The sequence below is a fragment of the Podarcis vaucheri genome (genome assembly GCF_965113315.1).
Source record: "Podarcis vaucheri genome assembly, chromosome: 2".
Classification (NCBI taxonomy): Eukaryota; Metazoa; Chordata; class Lepidosauria; order Squamata; family Lacertidae; genus Podarcis; species Podarcis vaucheri.
Genome location: NC_138760.1, coordinates 38,842,893 through 38,860,460, shown reverse-complemented (window position 1 = coordinate 38,860,460; position 17,568 = coordinate 38,842,893). Strand labels below are relative to the sequence as shown.

Sequence of the window (17,568 nt, the reverse complement as noted above, 5' to 3'; positions counted from 1 at the left end):
AGACATAGATTGGCAAGCCTGTAGAAATCAACAGACAGACTGTGGGAATGTTTTTTACGGAGATGTGGAAATGGCGCCTGTCCTTTATGTGATATGACTATTGGAGAGTGTAAAACCCACACAGAATATGTTTGTTTGTAACCCGCTTGTGAAGATTATCAGAGATCACAAAGAAAGGAATATATGATAACAACAAGAAGATGAGGAAAAAAACAAAGAGACTATCTGGACAGAACTGGATAGAACTGTTTAATTAAAGCAGCAGCAGCAAGAGTGAAGTTTGGATCCCTTTCGGAGCTTGAAGTATGGGTACCCCCAACAAAAACTTGAAAAAGGTGGCTGTATAATTTGGAACTAATGTGATTTGGAATTAATGTTTTTTGATTGGCCTGTTAATAAAAATTATATTTAAAAAAGAGAGAATTGAAGCATATTAAATGTAACCCTTTCCATGAGCATTCCTAAGATGAATGAAAGAGATCAGTTTGAAGTAGATGTGTATCTGAAGAAGTGTGCATGCACACGAAAGCTCATACCAAGAACTAACTTAGTTGGTCTTTAAGGTGCTACTGGAAGGAATTTTTTTATTTTGACTATGGCAGACCAACACGGCTACCTATCTGTAACCAGTTTGAAGTAGAGAAACTGGACACTTCAAAGTAGCATCCTGGCCTTCACAGATGATAGTATTACTTCTCTCTCCAATAATCCACCCCACCCCACCTCTATTCTTCTGGCATGTCAGTTCATGGTACTTAAACTATCATTTTCCCTTCTTCTGAAGCATCAGCAATAGATCCAAAAGCCCATTTTATCTCCTAATCAATAACTTTTCTCCTACAAAGTTCAAGTTGCATTATCTTTCATTTTGCTTTAAGGAAGATGGCAGCAATTTAGGGGGGGGAAATATTTTGAAGGCAAGCGTTGTTTTCAATGTTGTGGTATTTTCCCCAGTGTTGTACTCCACCCCCACCCCCGTTTTATGATCTGCTAAAGAAAGACATGTGCCAGCACATCACAGACCATGTCCATTTTGAAACACCCCCCGCAATGTGTGACCCCAGCTTGCTTGCTCAAGTTTAGTGTACCCTGATAAATTCACTAGCTTAACTCGTCCTGCTTGCATTCTTTTAGCAGTGGGCAGTGTTGCAGGGCAGAGCCACAGAGACACCCTCTCAACACTAGCAGCACCTCAGCTTACCTGGGACAGGGCTAGGGCAGCAGGAAAGGTGAGATTGTGTGGATGCACTGGCAGGGCTCCCACTAATGCATCCACCCTAACTCCAACCTCGCCTTTGTCCTCCTCCCCAGCCCTCTCCTGGTAAGCTGCAAGGATGCCCTCACCACAGCAGCTACCTCTGCATCCTTAAACAAAAAAAGTTGCTGCCTCCTGTTATGCAGGCTTAATCAATTAGGGATGATTTAAGGAAGCGGACTGTTAGGGTGCAATCCTATACACACTCATCTGAAAGTAAGTGACCTAAATGGAACAGACTTCTGAGTAGACATGGATATGATTAAGCTGTAAACGGCCTCTCAAGAGGTTTAGAGAAGCAACAACAGCCATCAAGTTCATTGCTGGGAGATACAGTCAAACGCTTTGGGTTCCTAAGTAAGGTGTCCTGCTGTCAGTCTCACCCTATTGCAATCCTCCAGGAAGCTGGGGATGTCACTGTCGGTTGGCTGAAAGCTAATAAGGTCGGAGTGTCCTTCCTCCTCCATCAGCAGAAGCCCCTCTGCATCTTCTCGGGAAACTGGCAAGGACAGAGAAAGAAAGCAGCGTTACGGCTTGGAAGGCTCACACCAAAATGCCGACACAAGGCACACACCCGCCCCTCATGTGGCTTTGTGACAGCCTGGAAAAGCAAGCTTGGATTTTCTGGGTTCTCCTAAAATAAGAGGTGTTTTGAAAATGACTCATCTAACCAGAGCTGGCAGTATCAGTTCAGAACTTTGCTGAGTTTTAAAGCGTCTGTCTCCTTCCTCCTGCGCCGGAAAAGACCGCAAAAAGAATGTACTACGTGGAAAGGCTGAAAATCAAGACAACCATATCCCAGCGGTGACATAAAAACTAAACAGATGTGATGGGCTGCAGCAAAAACCTCAGGTATCAAATTGGACAGAAGGGGCACAGCTTATAACTAGGCTTGTCTTAATGTTTCCAAGAAAGGTACCTCTGCCTTTGAGAACAACATGGAATTCAACAGGCAAAGCTTTCCCCACCCAGATGGGGAGAATTTCACCAGTTGAATGCCTGTACCGTATATGACAGTATTATTTGTAAAGCCTTGGTCCCCTGGTTTTAAGGCTTTGAGAAATTAACGAAGTGGGACTGTCCCATAGCTATTTCTAAAGTTTGGCCTGGCTTTAGTAATAGTGCCTGTCTTGCTGACTGTAAATCTCATGGGTTTGGTTCAATCATCAGATGGATTTGCTTTGAACAGACACTTGGACTGCAGCCACCATTCCCCTTAGGACTATTTGCTCACCCTGCTGCAGATCATCGCGCAAGGAGCCTGCATGGCTGGGGCTGGAAGGAGGGATTTCGGAACCAGGCACATCTCCATTGGGTGTCAGGGATATGTGGCAATTCCAGCCGGTCTCCAGACCCATCTTCTCAGCAAACACCTGTGGAGGAAAGGCACTATGGTAGCAGCATAGCCAAAGTGGGAGAAACATGCATACAGTGGTGCCTTGCAAGATGAAAAGAATCCGTTCTGTGATTCTCTTCGTCTAGCGGTTTTTTTGTCTTGCAAAGCAAGCCCCTTGACGGATTAGCGCTATTAGCGGCTTATCGGATCAGCTAATAAGCGGCTTAGCGGCTTAGAAAAAGGGGGGGAACCCCACAGGAACTCGCAAGACATTTTCGTCTTGCGAAGCAAGCCCATAAGAGATTCGTTTTGCGAAGCACCTCCAAAACGGAAAACTCTTTCGTCTAGCGAGTTTTCCGTCTTGCAAGGCATTCGTCTTGCGGGGCACCACTGTATATATAAAAAACCAGGAATAATCTTGCAATCTGAACCAGCCCTAGGATGAGTGAGGTGGCTGTGCCTTTGATATGGCCGCTGCAGGAACTCTGAGAAGTGGTAGAGTAAGTCAAGGGAAAGCCTACCTTGCTCTTGAGCTCATCTTCCAGGGAGAAGTAGACAAAACGAATGCAGGCATTGACAAGTCCCTCAATGAGGCGGACAACATCTGATCGGGCCTGATACTGGGACGAGACCATTCCCATGAAGATCTGGCCACTCAGAGCCTGGATGCAGTCCTCCTTCTCCATCGCTTCCCCAATCCCTTCTTTGGGCATGTGAAGAAAAGGCAAGTGTGTGGAGGCAGGCCGAAATGCCAAATATATAGAGACACAGAGGAGGAATAGGCCCAGGAGAACAGAGACATACCCATAAAAGAGAAAGACACACCAAGAACGCAGGGGGAGAGAAAACAAAAAGTTGCCCATCACTTCTAAGCGGTAGCAGTAAAAGCTATACAAAGGGTGTGTTCTACTTAATATAGTTATGTTGTAGAACAGGCATAGGCAAACTCCGGCCCTCCAGATGTTTGGGACTACAATTCCCATCATCCCTGACCACTGGTCCTGTTAGCTAGGGATGATGGGAATTATAGTCCCAAACATCTGGAAGGCTGGAGTTTGCCTATGCCTGTTGTAGAACAACGAGGATCATTTTAACACATTAAGGCCTGGTCTACAGAGCCAGTAGGACAAGGTGGTAGAATTCTCTGCAATTGAACGTATTTCAAGTCCACTTAGTTAGTATATTCACTGTTAAATCCCATACTGACCGTTTTTGTCGTTTATCTAAAGAATTATGCAGAAATTCTGGTTTTGGTGTGCTGGCTGTTTGTCGTAATAATAAACATTGACATAATATCTCCACTTGAGCCATTCTGACATGCCCTTCGGAGCAAACAGCAGCACTTCAGACTGCAGGTGAAGGACACCACACACAAAAGTGATCACATCTAGGAGAATGCTTCCACAGCCCAGGGGTGAGGGATGTGTAGCCCTCCAGATGGGGCTGGACTACAACTCCCATCAGGCCCAGCCAGCATGGCTACCGGCCAAGGATGATGAGAGCCGCAGTGCAGCAACCTCTGGAGGGCCCCAGTCGCATTCGAGAGCCCATCGCTCTCTCCACTGTGTTAGTTTCCTCCTTAAAGGGAGCCTTCAAAAATGTGACCCACCCCACTGGCAGTCTGAAGAAATGATGCAGTCCATTCTCCCTGCTCAGAATTCTACCACTTTATGTCAGACTTAGGGACACGGGTGGCGCTGTGCTCTACACCACAGAGCCTAGGGCTTGCTGATCAGAAGGTCGGTGGTTCAAATCCCCGCGACAGGGTGAGCTCCCGTTGCTCGGTCCCTGCTCCTGCCAACCTAGCAGTTTGAAAGCACATCAAGTGCAAGTAGATAAATAGGTACCGCTCCAGCGGGAAGGTAAACGGCGTTTCTGTGCGCTGCTCTGGTTCGCCAGAAACAGCTTAGTCATGCTGGGCACATGACCTGGAAGCTGTATGCCGGCTCCCTCAGCCAGTAAAGCGAGATGAGCGCCGCAACTCCAGAGTCGTCCAAGACTGGACCTAATGGTCAGGGGTCCCTTTATCTTTACCTATGTCAGACTTAAGATTCTCTCCCCAGAGTCAACCTTTTAGTCTTTGTGCTGATACTTCCCATCTCTTAAAAGCTATGCAGCTCCCTGTGAAACAGGTCAGGTCAGCCTCCATTGCAAATGTAGGGTTGACTAAGAACAGATTCACACGTTGCCTAACATTTTTATTTATTTCTAAATCAGGTATGTTAGTGTACCCCACCCCACCCATCCCTCAAATAATTATTGTCCATGCAAGAGGACAATAAATGATAGGAAACAGGAGGCAAGTTGAGGAACAGAGGAGGTTTGTTACCTATAGCACAGCATTAAAAGCTAGTAACAGAATGCACACAGGAATGTCACCATGTTCTTAATTCCCATTTTTATGCCATTTGGTGAAAGGTAGAGGTAGGATTGGGAAGGCTAACTATCACCTCTTCTCAACAAGAACCAATATTACGTGAGATTAAGCAAGTCAAGGCTGGAAGATTCGGCCCGTGGTCTGTCCATGGACAGGCGGGGCATCTGAAATCATCCTTACTGATCTGCTCAAGGACACTCAGAGGAGCTTGCCTGGCTGAAACTAATAAGCAGCAAGAAAAGAAGGCGATCTGAAGAAGCTGGATCAAATGAGCCCTCTTTTCTGATGACAAGGCAGCCTACCCGAATATAATGTGTCAAAATTTAGACAAGCAGGATTCTTCCGCAATTGGCAGGTCAGATGGGGACAAGGTTGAGACCTTGAACAATGAGGAAACAGAGAATTCCTGATGTGATGTGGAGATCAAGGCCAATGAGTGTTTATGCAGTCGTGGAGCTTTCCATCCTAGGATCACCGTTAAAACATAGAAAACATAATCTTTCAAACAGTTAACCTCCAAAAGAAAATTTCCAAAAAGACTGGATTAATAATAGTCAACACTATTAAGATTCGCACTTTTTCGTTTGCTTGCTCAAAAGTAAATTATTTAGCGGAGGTTCTCCATTTACAAGATATTTTTCTCTTCATTTTCTTGGTGATTGTCACATGGAAGGCACTGTGATGGAACAAGGGTCTCACCAGATTTGCGTTCCACGTCACATCATTGTGCAAAACACATTTGAATTGTTTGATTCAAAGCATCTACACCCAACAACTGGGTTTTTAAATCCTATGGGTTATGTCCAGAGCTGCTGTGCCACATGCACAGCAGATGCCTGCTTATGCAATGGAACTTCCCCTTCCCCTGCAGCCCCTGTTGCATCTTCAAATGTGCTCCAGAGGGTTGGGGGACACTCAGGAGCAGATCAGGGGAGAGGAGAGGAATGGGAAAATCCCACTGCAAGAGTGGAACTCATCACACACAGAGTTGGACACAGCCCTCAAACTTCTCTCCTAAGGTCATTTTTCCGCAACCTTGTGGTTACGGAATCCTAGGTGTCCATCTCGGAGTCACTTGAAGAGTGCCCTGAGATAAAAAAAAACCAGCAACAAACCAAAGCTGACGGAGCACCGCCCCAGATGCATGCATGGAAGGATCTGCAATGGAGGCAAGGCACCTACCATCAGAGCTCCAGCTGTTCCTCCGGCTGCTCTGCTTGATGGGCGTCGTCCCAGGGAGGTCACAGGACGTGAAGATGGCACTCTGCCCGGGGACCTGCACTAGCTCTATGCACTTCCCATTGAGCTGGGAGGACAAGGCGCAGTGCATGGGCTTGTAAGAGAAGGCGGAGCAATAGCCCGAAAGACAGGCACGCTGGTAGAAATCCAACACTTTCTTCCTGAGAGCAGAGAGAGAGAATGACAAAGGCCACCAGAGAGATGTTAAGCACAAAACAGTCTCAACGTCTGCACGCCAACACATGCCTGGCTAGTAAAACTACTGCCCAGACTCATGCTTTTCAGGGGCAGAATCTATTGGAGCTGAGAGGAGGCAAGGAAGCGGCTTCTGTTCATTCCTTATCGAGTATTTTGAGGCATCTTTCCTTTGATACTAATGGTTCACAGCCCTTGTGCATCAACCCCTTCCACATTTCTCATGGGTCAGCACTTGCTTCCCCACGGCCAGTATTCAAAATTCATTCACATCTGTGACAGTTGTGTGTGTACGCTCGCAATGCACACTCCTGCATAGATATAAATTCTAAATGTATGTATATATGTATGTGTGTATATAAATATACACAGACACTTATTTGTTCCTGTACCTGATTATGTAACCTTGCATTTAGTCTTTTGGCTAAACTTTGTAAGTTCTTTACAACACCTGAACGGTTTGCACTGCTCTCTCTTTCCTTGTTTAAAACAAATTGTAAAATGATGTACATGCACACATACCCAAAATCTGCATTGATGTGCATTCTATGCGTGATGTGTGTGTGTGTGCGCGCGCGAGCGCGTAATCACAAAGCATTTTAAATTGTTCCAGAAATTGGTGGGGAAAGAACCTTGGGTTACTTGCTCTGGCCACTACATAGCTCATCCCGCACACCTGTACAGTGGTACCTCTAGATATGAACAGGATCCGTTCTGGAGCCCCGTTCGCATCTAAAAGCAAACGTAACCAGCGATGGCACGTCTGCACGCGTGCGTCGCTTTTCGCCACTTCTGCACATGCACGTGACGTCATTTTGAGCGTCTGCGCATGAGCAAGCGGCGAAACCCGGAAGTAACACACTCTGTTACTTCCGGGTTGCCGCGGAGCGCAAATCGAACGCGCTCAACTCGAAGCGTATTCAACCTGAGGTATGACTGTATTGCAGCAGCACTTGTCGTGCTCTTGCAGGCTTCTTTGGGCTTAACAAGGGGCAGCATGAAGCATTACAAAAATCTGAAAAACCCACTTGACGCAAACAGAGAGGCACCAAGAGTGCAAGTGTGTATCAGGGCCAATGACAGCTCTACAATGCTGCCTCCGTGATTTCTGAAAAGGCATCATCTGTGGGCAGCCTAAACCTTCCTCTGCAGGAAGATCTCTGCATACAGAGCCCCATAACTATGACTTGCCCACAGCCATAAGCAGCCTTTGGAGAAAGCAAACATCGCAGGCTACCCAAACATAAATCTCTCCAGCAGTTTGTTTTCAGCAGCCGGTGACTTGTGCAGATAAGGTTGCCTACCTGTCAGAGCCAGACAGTGGATAAATATCTGAACCGTCCCAGAAGTCTGTGCAGGCCTCCAGGATGACGTCAGCAGTCCCATGGGAAAGCATCTGCTCAGTGCCTGAGAGAGAAAAACATGGACCTGTGTCTCAACTCTAAAAATTGCTTGCTGACAGGCTGGCTTATTGTGAAGATTTCTAACACTCTACATCGCCCACAGGCTCCCTGGGTACATTTGATAATGTGACAAATGGTGATTAAACACATTTTAAGTAGGCGCTAGAAGAAACTTTTCTGTCTATCATAAAATCTACGCTAAAGCAGAAGATCAACTGTCAGGAGCCAGGAGAGGAGCGAAAACCATTTGCTAAGTGTTATACAAGTACTAGCAACATGCCCATCAATGTGACAAGTGGCCAGGATGGGGAGGGAGGAAAGACAGAAGGTGCTGCAAGTCTATTGCTGGAAGTGCAATTATTCTGTGGCACCTTTTGGATCAAGAAGACGACTTCTCCCCCATTTAGCGTCAGGTACACAAAACCCAGACGGTGTCTCTGAGAAAAGTTTGCTGCCTGCCCCTCCTTTCCCAGCAGAGCTGCCTCTTCTCAACACTGTGCCCCACGGACAACTCTCAGGCACTCTTTAGATGAAAGACCCAAGCGAATCTCTCTTCCCTCTCTCTAACATGGTAACTGCCTTTAAATATATATTCCTATGCCTCTCTGAAGGAAAAAGGCTAGCAGTAGCTTCCTAGTGTTCAGCCGTTGTCCTGGAGAGCCTGCTCTGTTTGTCTGCCTGAGGGAGACGCTGGAGTGTGACCTAAACAAACTTGGCTTTTAAGTCTGTTATTATTCACTGTAAGTCTTCCGGGGCTTTACATATTGAAAATAAATGGTAATAAAATTTCAGCTTCTTCGTCTGCATAGTCCTTCACTGAGTCTGGAAACTTCCAAGGCAAGTATGGAACATACATAAGCTTTTGAACTAAACAGGAAGAAACACAGGGAACAAGCCATGGTGACCTGACTGACAATAAAGTTTAATATCCTGGTTCTCGGCAGCAACTAAAACAACCCCCCAAATTTCAACTTAAGGCCTCAGTTGAAACTAACACCAGCCAGCCACTGAGAAATAGCTCCTCTCCTAGGAGCCTCCACTGGAGAGAATTGGTAACTTCCCTGTAGTAGCATAGAAATGGCCTGTTCTGGCTTATATTTTAGGACCACGTTCCCAAGTCCTTTGCTATTCCCCTAAGAATACATATAAAAGGCCCTGAATAGATTGGCTAGGCCACCAGCCAAATTGCAGTCCCATCATCCTTCTGATCACATGTTAGTCAAAATCCCGCCAAGTCAGTGTCCTTACTGGTAGTAGTGTCTTTGACAAAAAGGCTGATCATGTGGCTCAAAGGTGGTCTCCTTTTGGTGATGAATGAGAGTTTCCCAAGCATCGTCTCCTTCACCATCTCATCTGATGGCAGCCGGTAAAGGGCCAAGTAGTTCTCCTGCTTGAAAAGCTCTTTGGCACCAGGTGTAAAGCCTGGGGGAGGAGGGAAAAAGTAATATGGGAGGGGAATTCTTGAACAACAGGAATCCCAAGGAATATGGCGCTGCTCTCCAAGTTCATCTGCCATTCTCCTCTGCCTATGATCATCGCCTAAAGGACTGCCTTGCCTCATATAACCACCTAGCGGAATTGACTCACGCGTATACGCACAGTGCCAGGAAATAAATAAAACAATTCAAACACGGAAATAGCGGGAGAGAGCTGGAGAGTCCTCGTGGCTCACAAGGAGACCCTCCCCCAGAGCCCAAAGAGGACATCAGTGAGAGCAGATGAGGCCTCAAAGAGTCAGGGGGCACAGCGGGGCTTTGTTTACACTACTCCTCCCGCCTAACAGCTGAATGGTAGCGCAACAGCAACAGCCGCTTTCCCGCATGTCATTCAGCCTCCTGCCAGCCCCAGAGCTTCAATTCCAGCTGAGGATTTATTTATTTTTAATAAATAATAATAATAATAATAATAATAATAATAATAATAATAATAATAATAATTTATTATTTATACCCCGTCCATCCGGATGAGTTTCCCCAGCCACTCTGGGTGGCTTCCAAACAAGTGTTAAAAACAATACAGCATTAAATATTAAAAACTTCCCTAAACAGGGACTAACTTCAAGCACTGATTCAAGATTATCAGTTACCTCTTCTTTTCCCCCCCCCGGATGCATATTTATGGCATGGGTTGGAGAGAGAACAGCCAAGAGGGCATTTAAAGAGTGTTTGGAGGGTGCTTCCCATTTTACATGATTTCACTTGTGTGCACAGGGACCCAGAACGTAACCCACGCATACGCTGAGAGAGTCCCCTGAGCTAACACACGGCAAAGTTACAGTGGCACCCCTCACCAGCTGACCTCTCCGCCTCTGCCCTCCTCACCTATGAGCCTAGCCAGCTCACAAAGTCCCCACGGAATATGGACAGGCAACACGGCGTTGTGCGTCTCCTGCAAGGCGATGTTGCAGAGGTGGTCGGAGAATCGGCACAGGCGCTCCGTCACGCTGGCGTTGCACAAGTTAAGCAGCACGTTCAAGCCCAGGGGCTTCAGGGAGGTCAAGTGCATCTGCCAGTTGGAGTCGTCAAACTGGATGCAGGAGGGATTCTGCTGGTCCTGGGAGAGGCTCAGCATCTCCAAGTGGTAATCGCACACAAAGTCTTCCGCCTCGCAGGCCAGTCCCTCGCTGTCAGCCTCAACCTGGCTCAACATTCAAGAAACGCAAAGTCAAAAGTTAAGGTGCCAGTGTCCGTTCCCCTTTCAGAGGGGGAGAGAAACTGAGAAATGGTTAGTGCGCAACTCGCAGGCTACATCAGTGGTGGGGAAGCTTTGACACTGCAGATGCTCTTTGACCATAAAACCCATCAGACCCAGCCAGCAAGGTCAAAGGTCAGGGATGATGGGAGTTGTGATTCAAAAATGTCTGGGGACCCAAAGCTGTGAGGACTGGGTTAGAGCTTGTGGATGGGAAGTCAATGACTTAACACAGATGTTGCTTAAACCCACGGTAATCAATAGGCTTGAGTGACTCAGGCACTACTGGATTGGCACCAGAAACTTTTTACTTGCTGTAACATTGCATAACAATGGCCAGCGAAGCCACTCACCTAGAAACTTGCACATGAAATGAGTCCTGCTTCTCTAACCTATTGGTTCTGCCATCCTCTGTTGTGTATTCTCCTAAAGCAGGAGTGGAGAACTTGTGGACCTGTAAATGTTGCTAGACGGCAACTTCTATCATCCTTGACATCTGCAGGGCTTCGGGTTCCTACCTAGGAACTACAAACAGCCCTCAGAACTCTTTCATTTAATTGGCAGAATAATTAGCGTCCTGAAAAACCTTCGGTCTCTCTACAGACAGACATAGAGGCACAAGGCCTTAAATCATAAACCTAGCTAGGCAGCCACGTGCAAATCAGTCCGTGGTGCTTTGGGGCAGCAGGCACTTATAATTTCCCCTAAGACACACTTATTCCTTTTGCCCTAAGAAGAGGAGTTTTCAAATGCTCTTTCTTCCTCTCTCATGTTCACAACTCTTATCCTCCCGCCTTATCTACGGATGACTCCTTAGCAGACTGGGACGCCACCTTTCTCCTAACTGGACAGGACAAGCTCCTGACCTCTGCAGCCTTTGCCATTCCTTACCTGCATAGGCTCCTCCTCCCCACCCTCGATGTCCTTACTGAAGCTCACATTGGATCCCGAAGGGTGTTTGCTGCGGCCGGTTGGCTTCTTGTGAGTATGAGCCTCAGAAGACTTTGGGGTGTTGCCGGTAGACCACTCTGCTCTGTCTTGCTCATTGGTGATGTGAACGATGTCTGACAAAGGCCCCGAGAGCAGAGCGTCCCTTTCGTGGGGCTGAAATACAGCATAAGAAGAGATAAGGAGAGAAACACCTGTGAGTCGAACTGGAGGAGGAAAAATGCATTACTTAGCAACTTCGGGGCCCCAGAAGACTTGGTTTATCCTTCCAGGTGAAGGGGGAAGTTGGACCCGGTTTTAAGACAGAAACTGCCTTGGTCACTCAAGTGGACAACTTGTGGCAGAAGATGGGGGGACGAGTGAACTTTTTGATTCTCCAGATTCCCAATATTAATTCCAATTTATTCATTTGTTGCTCGCTGTTTTAATCATTCTGACTGATATGAAGGGGGGTATATGTGTGAATTATTTTTTATTATTATTATTATTATTATTATTATTATTATTATTATTATTAATGTTTTGTTGGTTGGTTCACCATGGTATTGCTGCTTTTTTACTGTTCAATTTTATGTCTTATTTTTTTCATTGCTTTATTTCCCCCTAGGAGCCACTACTGAGTTGATTATGTAAGATAAAGCAAGTCCCAAATTTTCAAACTAAATAAATAGTGGTGGCAAATAAGTTATTTGTTTATTTATTTATTTATATGCCGCTTTTCAAAACTAGAATTTATGAAGCACTTTGCAGTAACAGTATAAAAACCAATAGCATCCAATAAAACGAAAGAAAGTCAGCTAAAATTAGAAAGCAAACTGGAAGCAGTTTATCAAAGGATAGACAAAGCAGACCAGTTTTTTTATTAACTGAAAATCCCAGCTAAGAATGAGGCTGAGTACACCGTCCTGAGGACAAGCTTCATTCCACATTGTTGGGCAACTGTGAAGAAGGGCCTTGCTCTGAGGGGAAGCCAGTAATGCACTGCTAGAGGGTGAAAGCCTGAAAAGGGTCTCTCTGGCAGATGTCAAGACACAAGAGGGTTGAGGGGTCTTCTAGAAACTGGAGAGAAAAGAAGGCAGAATTTCGTGACAAACCAGACTCTATGGTCCAAAAAACTGTCTCTCACCTCTTCGTCCAATTCTGGGTGGCAGAAGGAGCGTGTGGAGAGTTCATCCGTCAGGTCTTCATGGCTGCTATGAGGAGGTTCCACTTTACCACTGAAGAACAAAACCGTCTCTGGACTGGGATTAGGCCAGGACAGAATTCCTTGCTTATCCACACAGCAAAGCACCTAAAAACAGGCCCAAGACATCCCACAACACCCCAGGGACACACAAAAAACTATTGGCAAGACTGTGCATGAATCACTGAGGCAGATAAATATCAGCTGTATCACCTCACCCTTCAAGCACAATGGATAGTAGAAGGAAAGGCCCTTTCTGAGTAGCCTCCCATCCCTGGAGACTTCCCTTAATGCTACCAAATACAGCACTAACCTCCTCAACATCTCTGTCAGTTTAATGCGCAGGTGCCACCACAAGATAGTTTAAAGACAGGATGGTTCAGTGGCAAGCAGCCTCCCCAGTTTAGTGATAAGCCATCTAAGGCCAAGAAGCATTCAAGCTGAAGAAAGCAAAATGTGACCCTTGTCAGTGTCCTTTACGACTTACTGCCGCAAGTTTCCCAGGCTGCTCCACGTAGGACAATCTCCTGAAAACTATCTATGCTAAGTGCAGGAATGAGGAATGCTACCAAAAAAAAGAGAGCGACAGAGAGGGCAGAAGGCACAACTCTAGAATGAGTACTTGGAGTGTAAATGCTTCCAAGGCAAAAAACAGTAAGCTCAGATTTATATGTGATTCATTTAAAAAGAAAGAGCTTGGGTCTATCACATCTTTCTCTGACCAGCAGATACTACTGTCAGTTGCTTGAAGCAAGAAACAGCTAGCTAGCCCATCCAGGTCATAAGAGCTTGCCCATGGTTATTGCAGAAATCTGACCTCCTGTGTTTCAGACATCAGGGTCAAGCTGAATGTATTATCTAAGTCACTAACTCAGAAATATCCAGCTAACAATACAGATGCCCTCATGGGATTTAGAAGAATCTTTTGGAAACTGCCTTGACACGAAGTCAGGCAATTGGCCTATCTAGCTTAATGTTCTCCAGGATTTCAGACAAGAGGACATCTGCAGCCCGACTTGGAAAAGCATATGCTCTACCGCTGAGCTATAGCCCTTGCCCTGTAAAAGAAACAGGAAACCTAAGAACCCCAGCAGGCAGACCCTGCAACTAGGATGCTCACTATCAGATCGCTCCTTGCAAGCATACTTACTGTGACAGATCCCAGGCTGTGAAGCAAACTAGAGGTGAAGGTGAGGGTTGGAGACCTGCCCTTCAGAACATGCAGGAAGTGGCTCCAGATGCACCGCATCATTTCCTGCCAAAAAAGGGGGGAATGGACACGGATGGATTCACAAAGTGAAGGAAAAGAGGCAAGGAGTTTCAGTTCATTGTGAAATGAGATCCATTTCCAGAAAAGGCAGGACTACAGGAAAGTGCGCTGCTTCACATTTCTGAAGGGAGGAAGGTACAGCCTGCTGTACATAAACAAGAGATCTAGCACTTGAAGAAACTCGATGAGATGATCAATACACAGGTTGTACAAAATGCTTGTAGCATGGGATTTCATTTATAAGGTTCACTCGATGGATTTTCATGCTGCATTGTGGTTTTATTGTTCAGTCCCGTATTCTGGGCTGCTCAGAGAACATTGCTAAGGAGCAATGACACAATCTAATATTGGAGGCAAACTGGTGGGAAAGCAGGCTATAATTAATTTATTTCCAATATTTCATACCACTTAACCCAATTAAAATACAACAAAAAAATATCTTAAAAACAAGTTAATAAAGCACAAGCACACTGTACCAAAAAAAAAAAAAAAATGGAAGCAGAGTCTACAAAAACTTGGGTAAATATGCAAATTTTAAAGAGGCATTTAAAAGTCATTATCCTCTTTGTCTCATTAATTACTGGGGGGGGGCATTCTAAAGAGTAGGTGCTATATCACCAAGAAGGCCCACTTCCATGTTGTCATAGGGTGACAATCCACTGCATCATTTATTATTTTCATGTGTATAATGGCTGTCTGTAAAACACAATGAACTGACTGACTATTGGCAATCCACTAGTCATGGAATGACCAGCAGGGTCTCCTCAGAAGTTCTTAAAGATTGGTCTGGTCTGTGTCTGCCAGATATCCTGGTCCCAAGTTGCTTAGGATTTTAAATGTTAGTAACAAAACCTGGAATTTGGCTCACTAGCTAATAGGCAGCCAACACAGTGTATTCTTATCATCCGTATTATCAGTTAAATGCTATAGATGGGTTCAATTTTGGGAAACAATTTATTGAAGATTTACCAAGAAAATTTACTGCCACAGTATTTCCCACCCACCCACCCAATCCTTGGTGTAGTCACTACGGAAGTCAATGAACAGCCCAAATTGGTCCTTGCTTCTGACTGAGGAAAGCAAGAAGTGCCGCCAATAAATCATTTTGATTCCGTTTGACTAAATTACGTTTTTGGTGGGCGAGAGTGAAGCAAGGACAAACTGCCTTCTGGAGTTCATTGTGATGAAGTCTGAGCATCTATGAAAGTACAGCTGCAAAGAAGGGCAGACATATTGAGGTGGTCAAGGTGCTACCCCAAGTGTGGAGAACCTGTGGCGCTCCAGATGTTGCTGAACTAAAATTCTCAGTAGCCCTGGCCACTAGTCATGCTGGCTGGGGCTGATGGGAGTTGCAGTTCAACAAGATCAGCAGAGCTAACTACAGAAATAGACTGCAACACAGAGACTCCAGGGCCAACTTAGAAATCCCAGCCCTTCTGTTTCCCCCCTGTCCAGTTCAATAAAAACATATGAGCGTGATTTCCATTCTTCCTCTTCCCACTTTGATTTCGACGATTTGTCTATATGAAAGTCTGTCCAAGTCCCTGTGATACTTACCAGTCTCTCTCAGTCAGCTATTTCCACCCAGAAGGGCAATCAATATAGGATTTGAAACTCAGCTTGTTTAAGATTCAGATTTTAAACATTCTAGGCAACCACAGGCTTGAATCACAAGGCCTTTCGCTCTCAGACAATCAAAGGGAACTGTGAGCATCTGCTATGAGAAAGAGCAGGGGGGGGTGGGGAAGTGTGCATCCGGCATGCGACGCGCAGGAGGAGCAAACGAAAGCACCAACAAAGCGAGAGACACCAGCAGCAGGATATAAGCACAAGTGGGCAAGCAGATCACAGAGAGAGAGGATGGAGAGGATCTCACGGAAACTGTGCAACACCACAAGAACAGGACGCAAGACTGATTAATAAAATAGTACCTGGGTAGATACCACCTCTGTGTAGCTGCTCAGTGTGTCCTCTGAGAACTTAGCCAGCTGCAGCAAGAGAACAAATTGGTTACTATCAAGGTGCTGAGAAATGATGCATGAGGAACATCCCTTGGAAAACATTTTTTCACCAGTGGAAGATATGGATGAGAAATGGGCTTTGCTCTGCAGGACCTGAACAGAATCCAGAACCCTGCCTTGGCTACGCTTTGTCCAAGTCAAGAATGAGAACCCAAATGACACTGTCCCTTTTTCTGAGTATCTTCGAGAGATGGAATCGGTGAAGGAAACTCGAGGTTCATCTTGGACTGGTGTCTCGATGTAGAAGATAGTATTTGATCTGAACTGGGTACATTACCCCCATTCAAAATGGCCAGGAGGAACGTCAAATACAAAGGTAGCCCACAAGAAGGTTTGGAGAGGAAACTGGGGGAAAGGTGATGGAAAGAAAGGAATAGCATCATGCAGAATGAGAGAACAAGAGCTCAGATCCAATAGGTGAAGGGAAGGCCAGGAGAAGACAGGAGGACACATGATCCAAGAGCCTGATCAAGGAGGAAAGGGCTGTAACTGCTATATTCCAAACAGATTTGGGGGAGAAATAGATACAAGAGAGGATGCTACTCTAAGTCAAGATGGAACTAAGACACAAACAAGCATTCAGGTGACAAGTGATGCAGAATCACATCTGAAATTTAATCACACAGGGGGAAAGAACCGACAGGACAGAGAAAGCAAACATGAAAACAACTGGAAACACAAGTGTGGGTGACAGGGAACACGGAGGTGCTGGCAACAAGGTGGGGAAAGGGGGGAAAGGAAGAGAAGGAACTTAAGCTTTACATGCCTGCAGCAAGCAGAAATGGAGGAGAGAGAGAGAGAGAGGAGAGGGCAGAGAATGGAAGAGACAGAAGTAACATCTGGAGTGGTAGGAATCAACTGACAGAGGAACCATCTGCCCCCTTTTCTCCCTTCACACAGAAGATAAAAAGCCTCTCCTATTATTCTTGCACCCCAGAGATTTGGGGGGGTCACACAAAATCTGGTTTTACAGATATTAGACAATTATTAAGAAGACTTTGCAGAACAGTCAAAAGCTAGAGCCCAAATACTGGCTGCGACAGGCAAGCAAGCACTTGGACCTACCATCTCCGTTGCTCAAGCCTTTTGGAGAAATTATTCAGAGCTGAGAGCTGAAATCCAGCAGCTTGTCCATCAGGCCTTCCTACCACCCCCATTTTCCCCATTCCCAAAACCTAACAGACCCATGTCAGTTCTATTCCAACTATTCTGTTGACAGATGGGTGGCATATAAAGAATACTATAGTATTATTATTATTATTATTATTATTATTATTACTACTACTACTACTACTACTATGTTCGTCCCCCCCCACCCCATGGCAATACTTCCACTTGCACCCACAACTGATCCAGTTTCAAAGGTTCACAGGGCAAAATGGAAAAACACAGGCCCACTGTATTTGTATTTTTCAGACCTAGGAAACATCTGTGAACTCCCCTCTTGTCTCAGTAGTCCAGAATTGCCTTTACCCAGTCCACCCTCTTCATAACAACATGATGTTGTAGAAGTACCTACCAGGGAAGTGGGTGAGGTCTTGCTCATCTGGGCCAGGACTCTGGCTTCACCAAAGGCAGTGGAAAGAATCCACAGTACAGGGAACAGCAGCGGGAGGATGGGCAGGACCCCATTGACCTGTGAAGGCATTC

At 45.7% G+C, this 17,568-nt stretch overlaps 1 protein-coding gene across 8 annotated transcripts in view; it reads right to left on the bottom strand.

Annotated features, from left to right (window-relative positions):
* TMEM94 (transmembrane protein 94) overlaps window positions 1-17,568 on the bottom strand; it is a 78,085-nt gene that overhangs the window by 15,182 nt on the left and 45,335 nt on the right. For 6 of the 8 annotated variants that reach the window (XM_082203275.1, XM_082203274.1, XM_082203277.1 and 3 more), the window contains 12 exons: window positions 17,438-17,554; window positions 15,829-15,885; window positions 13,778-13,882; window positions 12,571-12,735; window positions 11,388-11,600; window positions 10,127-10,442; window positions 9,054-9,227; window positions 7,707-7,809; window positions 6,151-6,368; window positions 3,113-3,294; window positions 2,490-2,628; window positions 1,639-1,754 (listed from right to left, as the gene is read on the bottom strand). In XM_082203275.1, coding sequence (XP_082059401.1) covers window positions 1,639-1,754; window positions 2,490-2,628; window positions 3,113-3,294; window positions 6,151-6,368; window positions 7,707-7,809; window positions 9,054-9,227; window positions 10,127-10,442; window positions 11,388-11,600; window positions 12,571-12,735; window positions 13,778-13,882; window positions 15,829-15,885; window positions 17,438-17,554 — 1,905 coding nt within the window. The remainder of the gene's footprint in view (window positions 1-1,638; window positions 1,755-2,489; window positions 2,629-3,112; window positions 3,295-6,150; window positions 6,369-7,706; window positions 7,810-9,053; window positions 9,228-10,126; window positions 10,443-11,387; window positions 11,601-12,570; window positions 12,736-13,777; window positions 13,883-15,828; window positions 15,886-17,437; window positions 17,555-17,568) is intronic. The other 2 variants (XM_082203271.1, XM_082203276.1) reach the window with 2 other exon arrangements.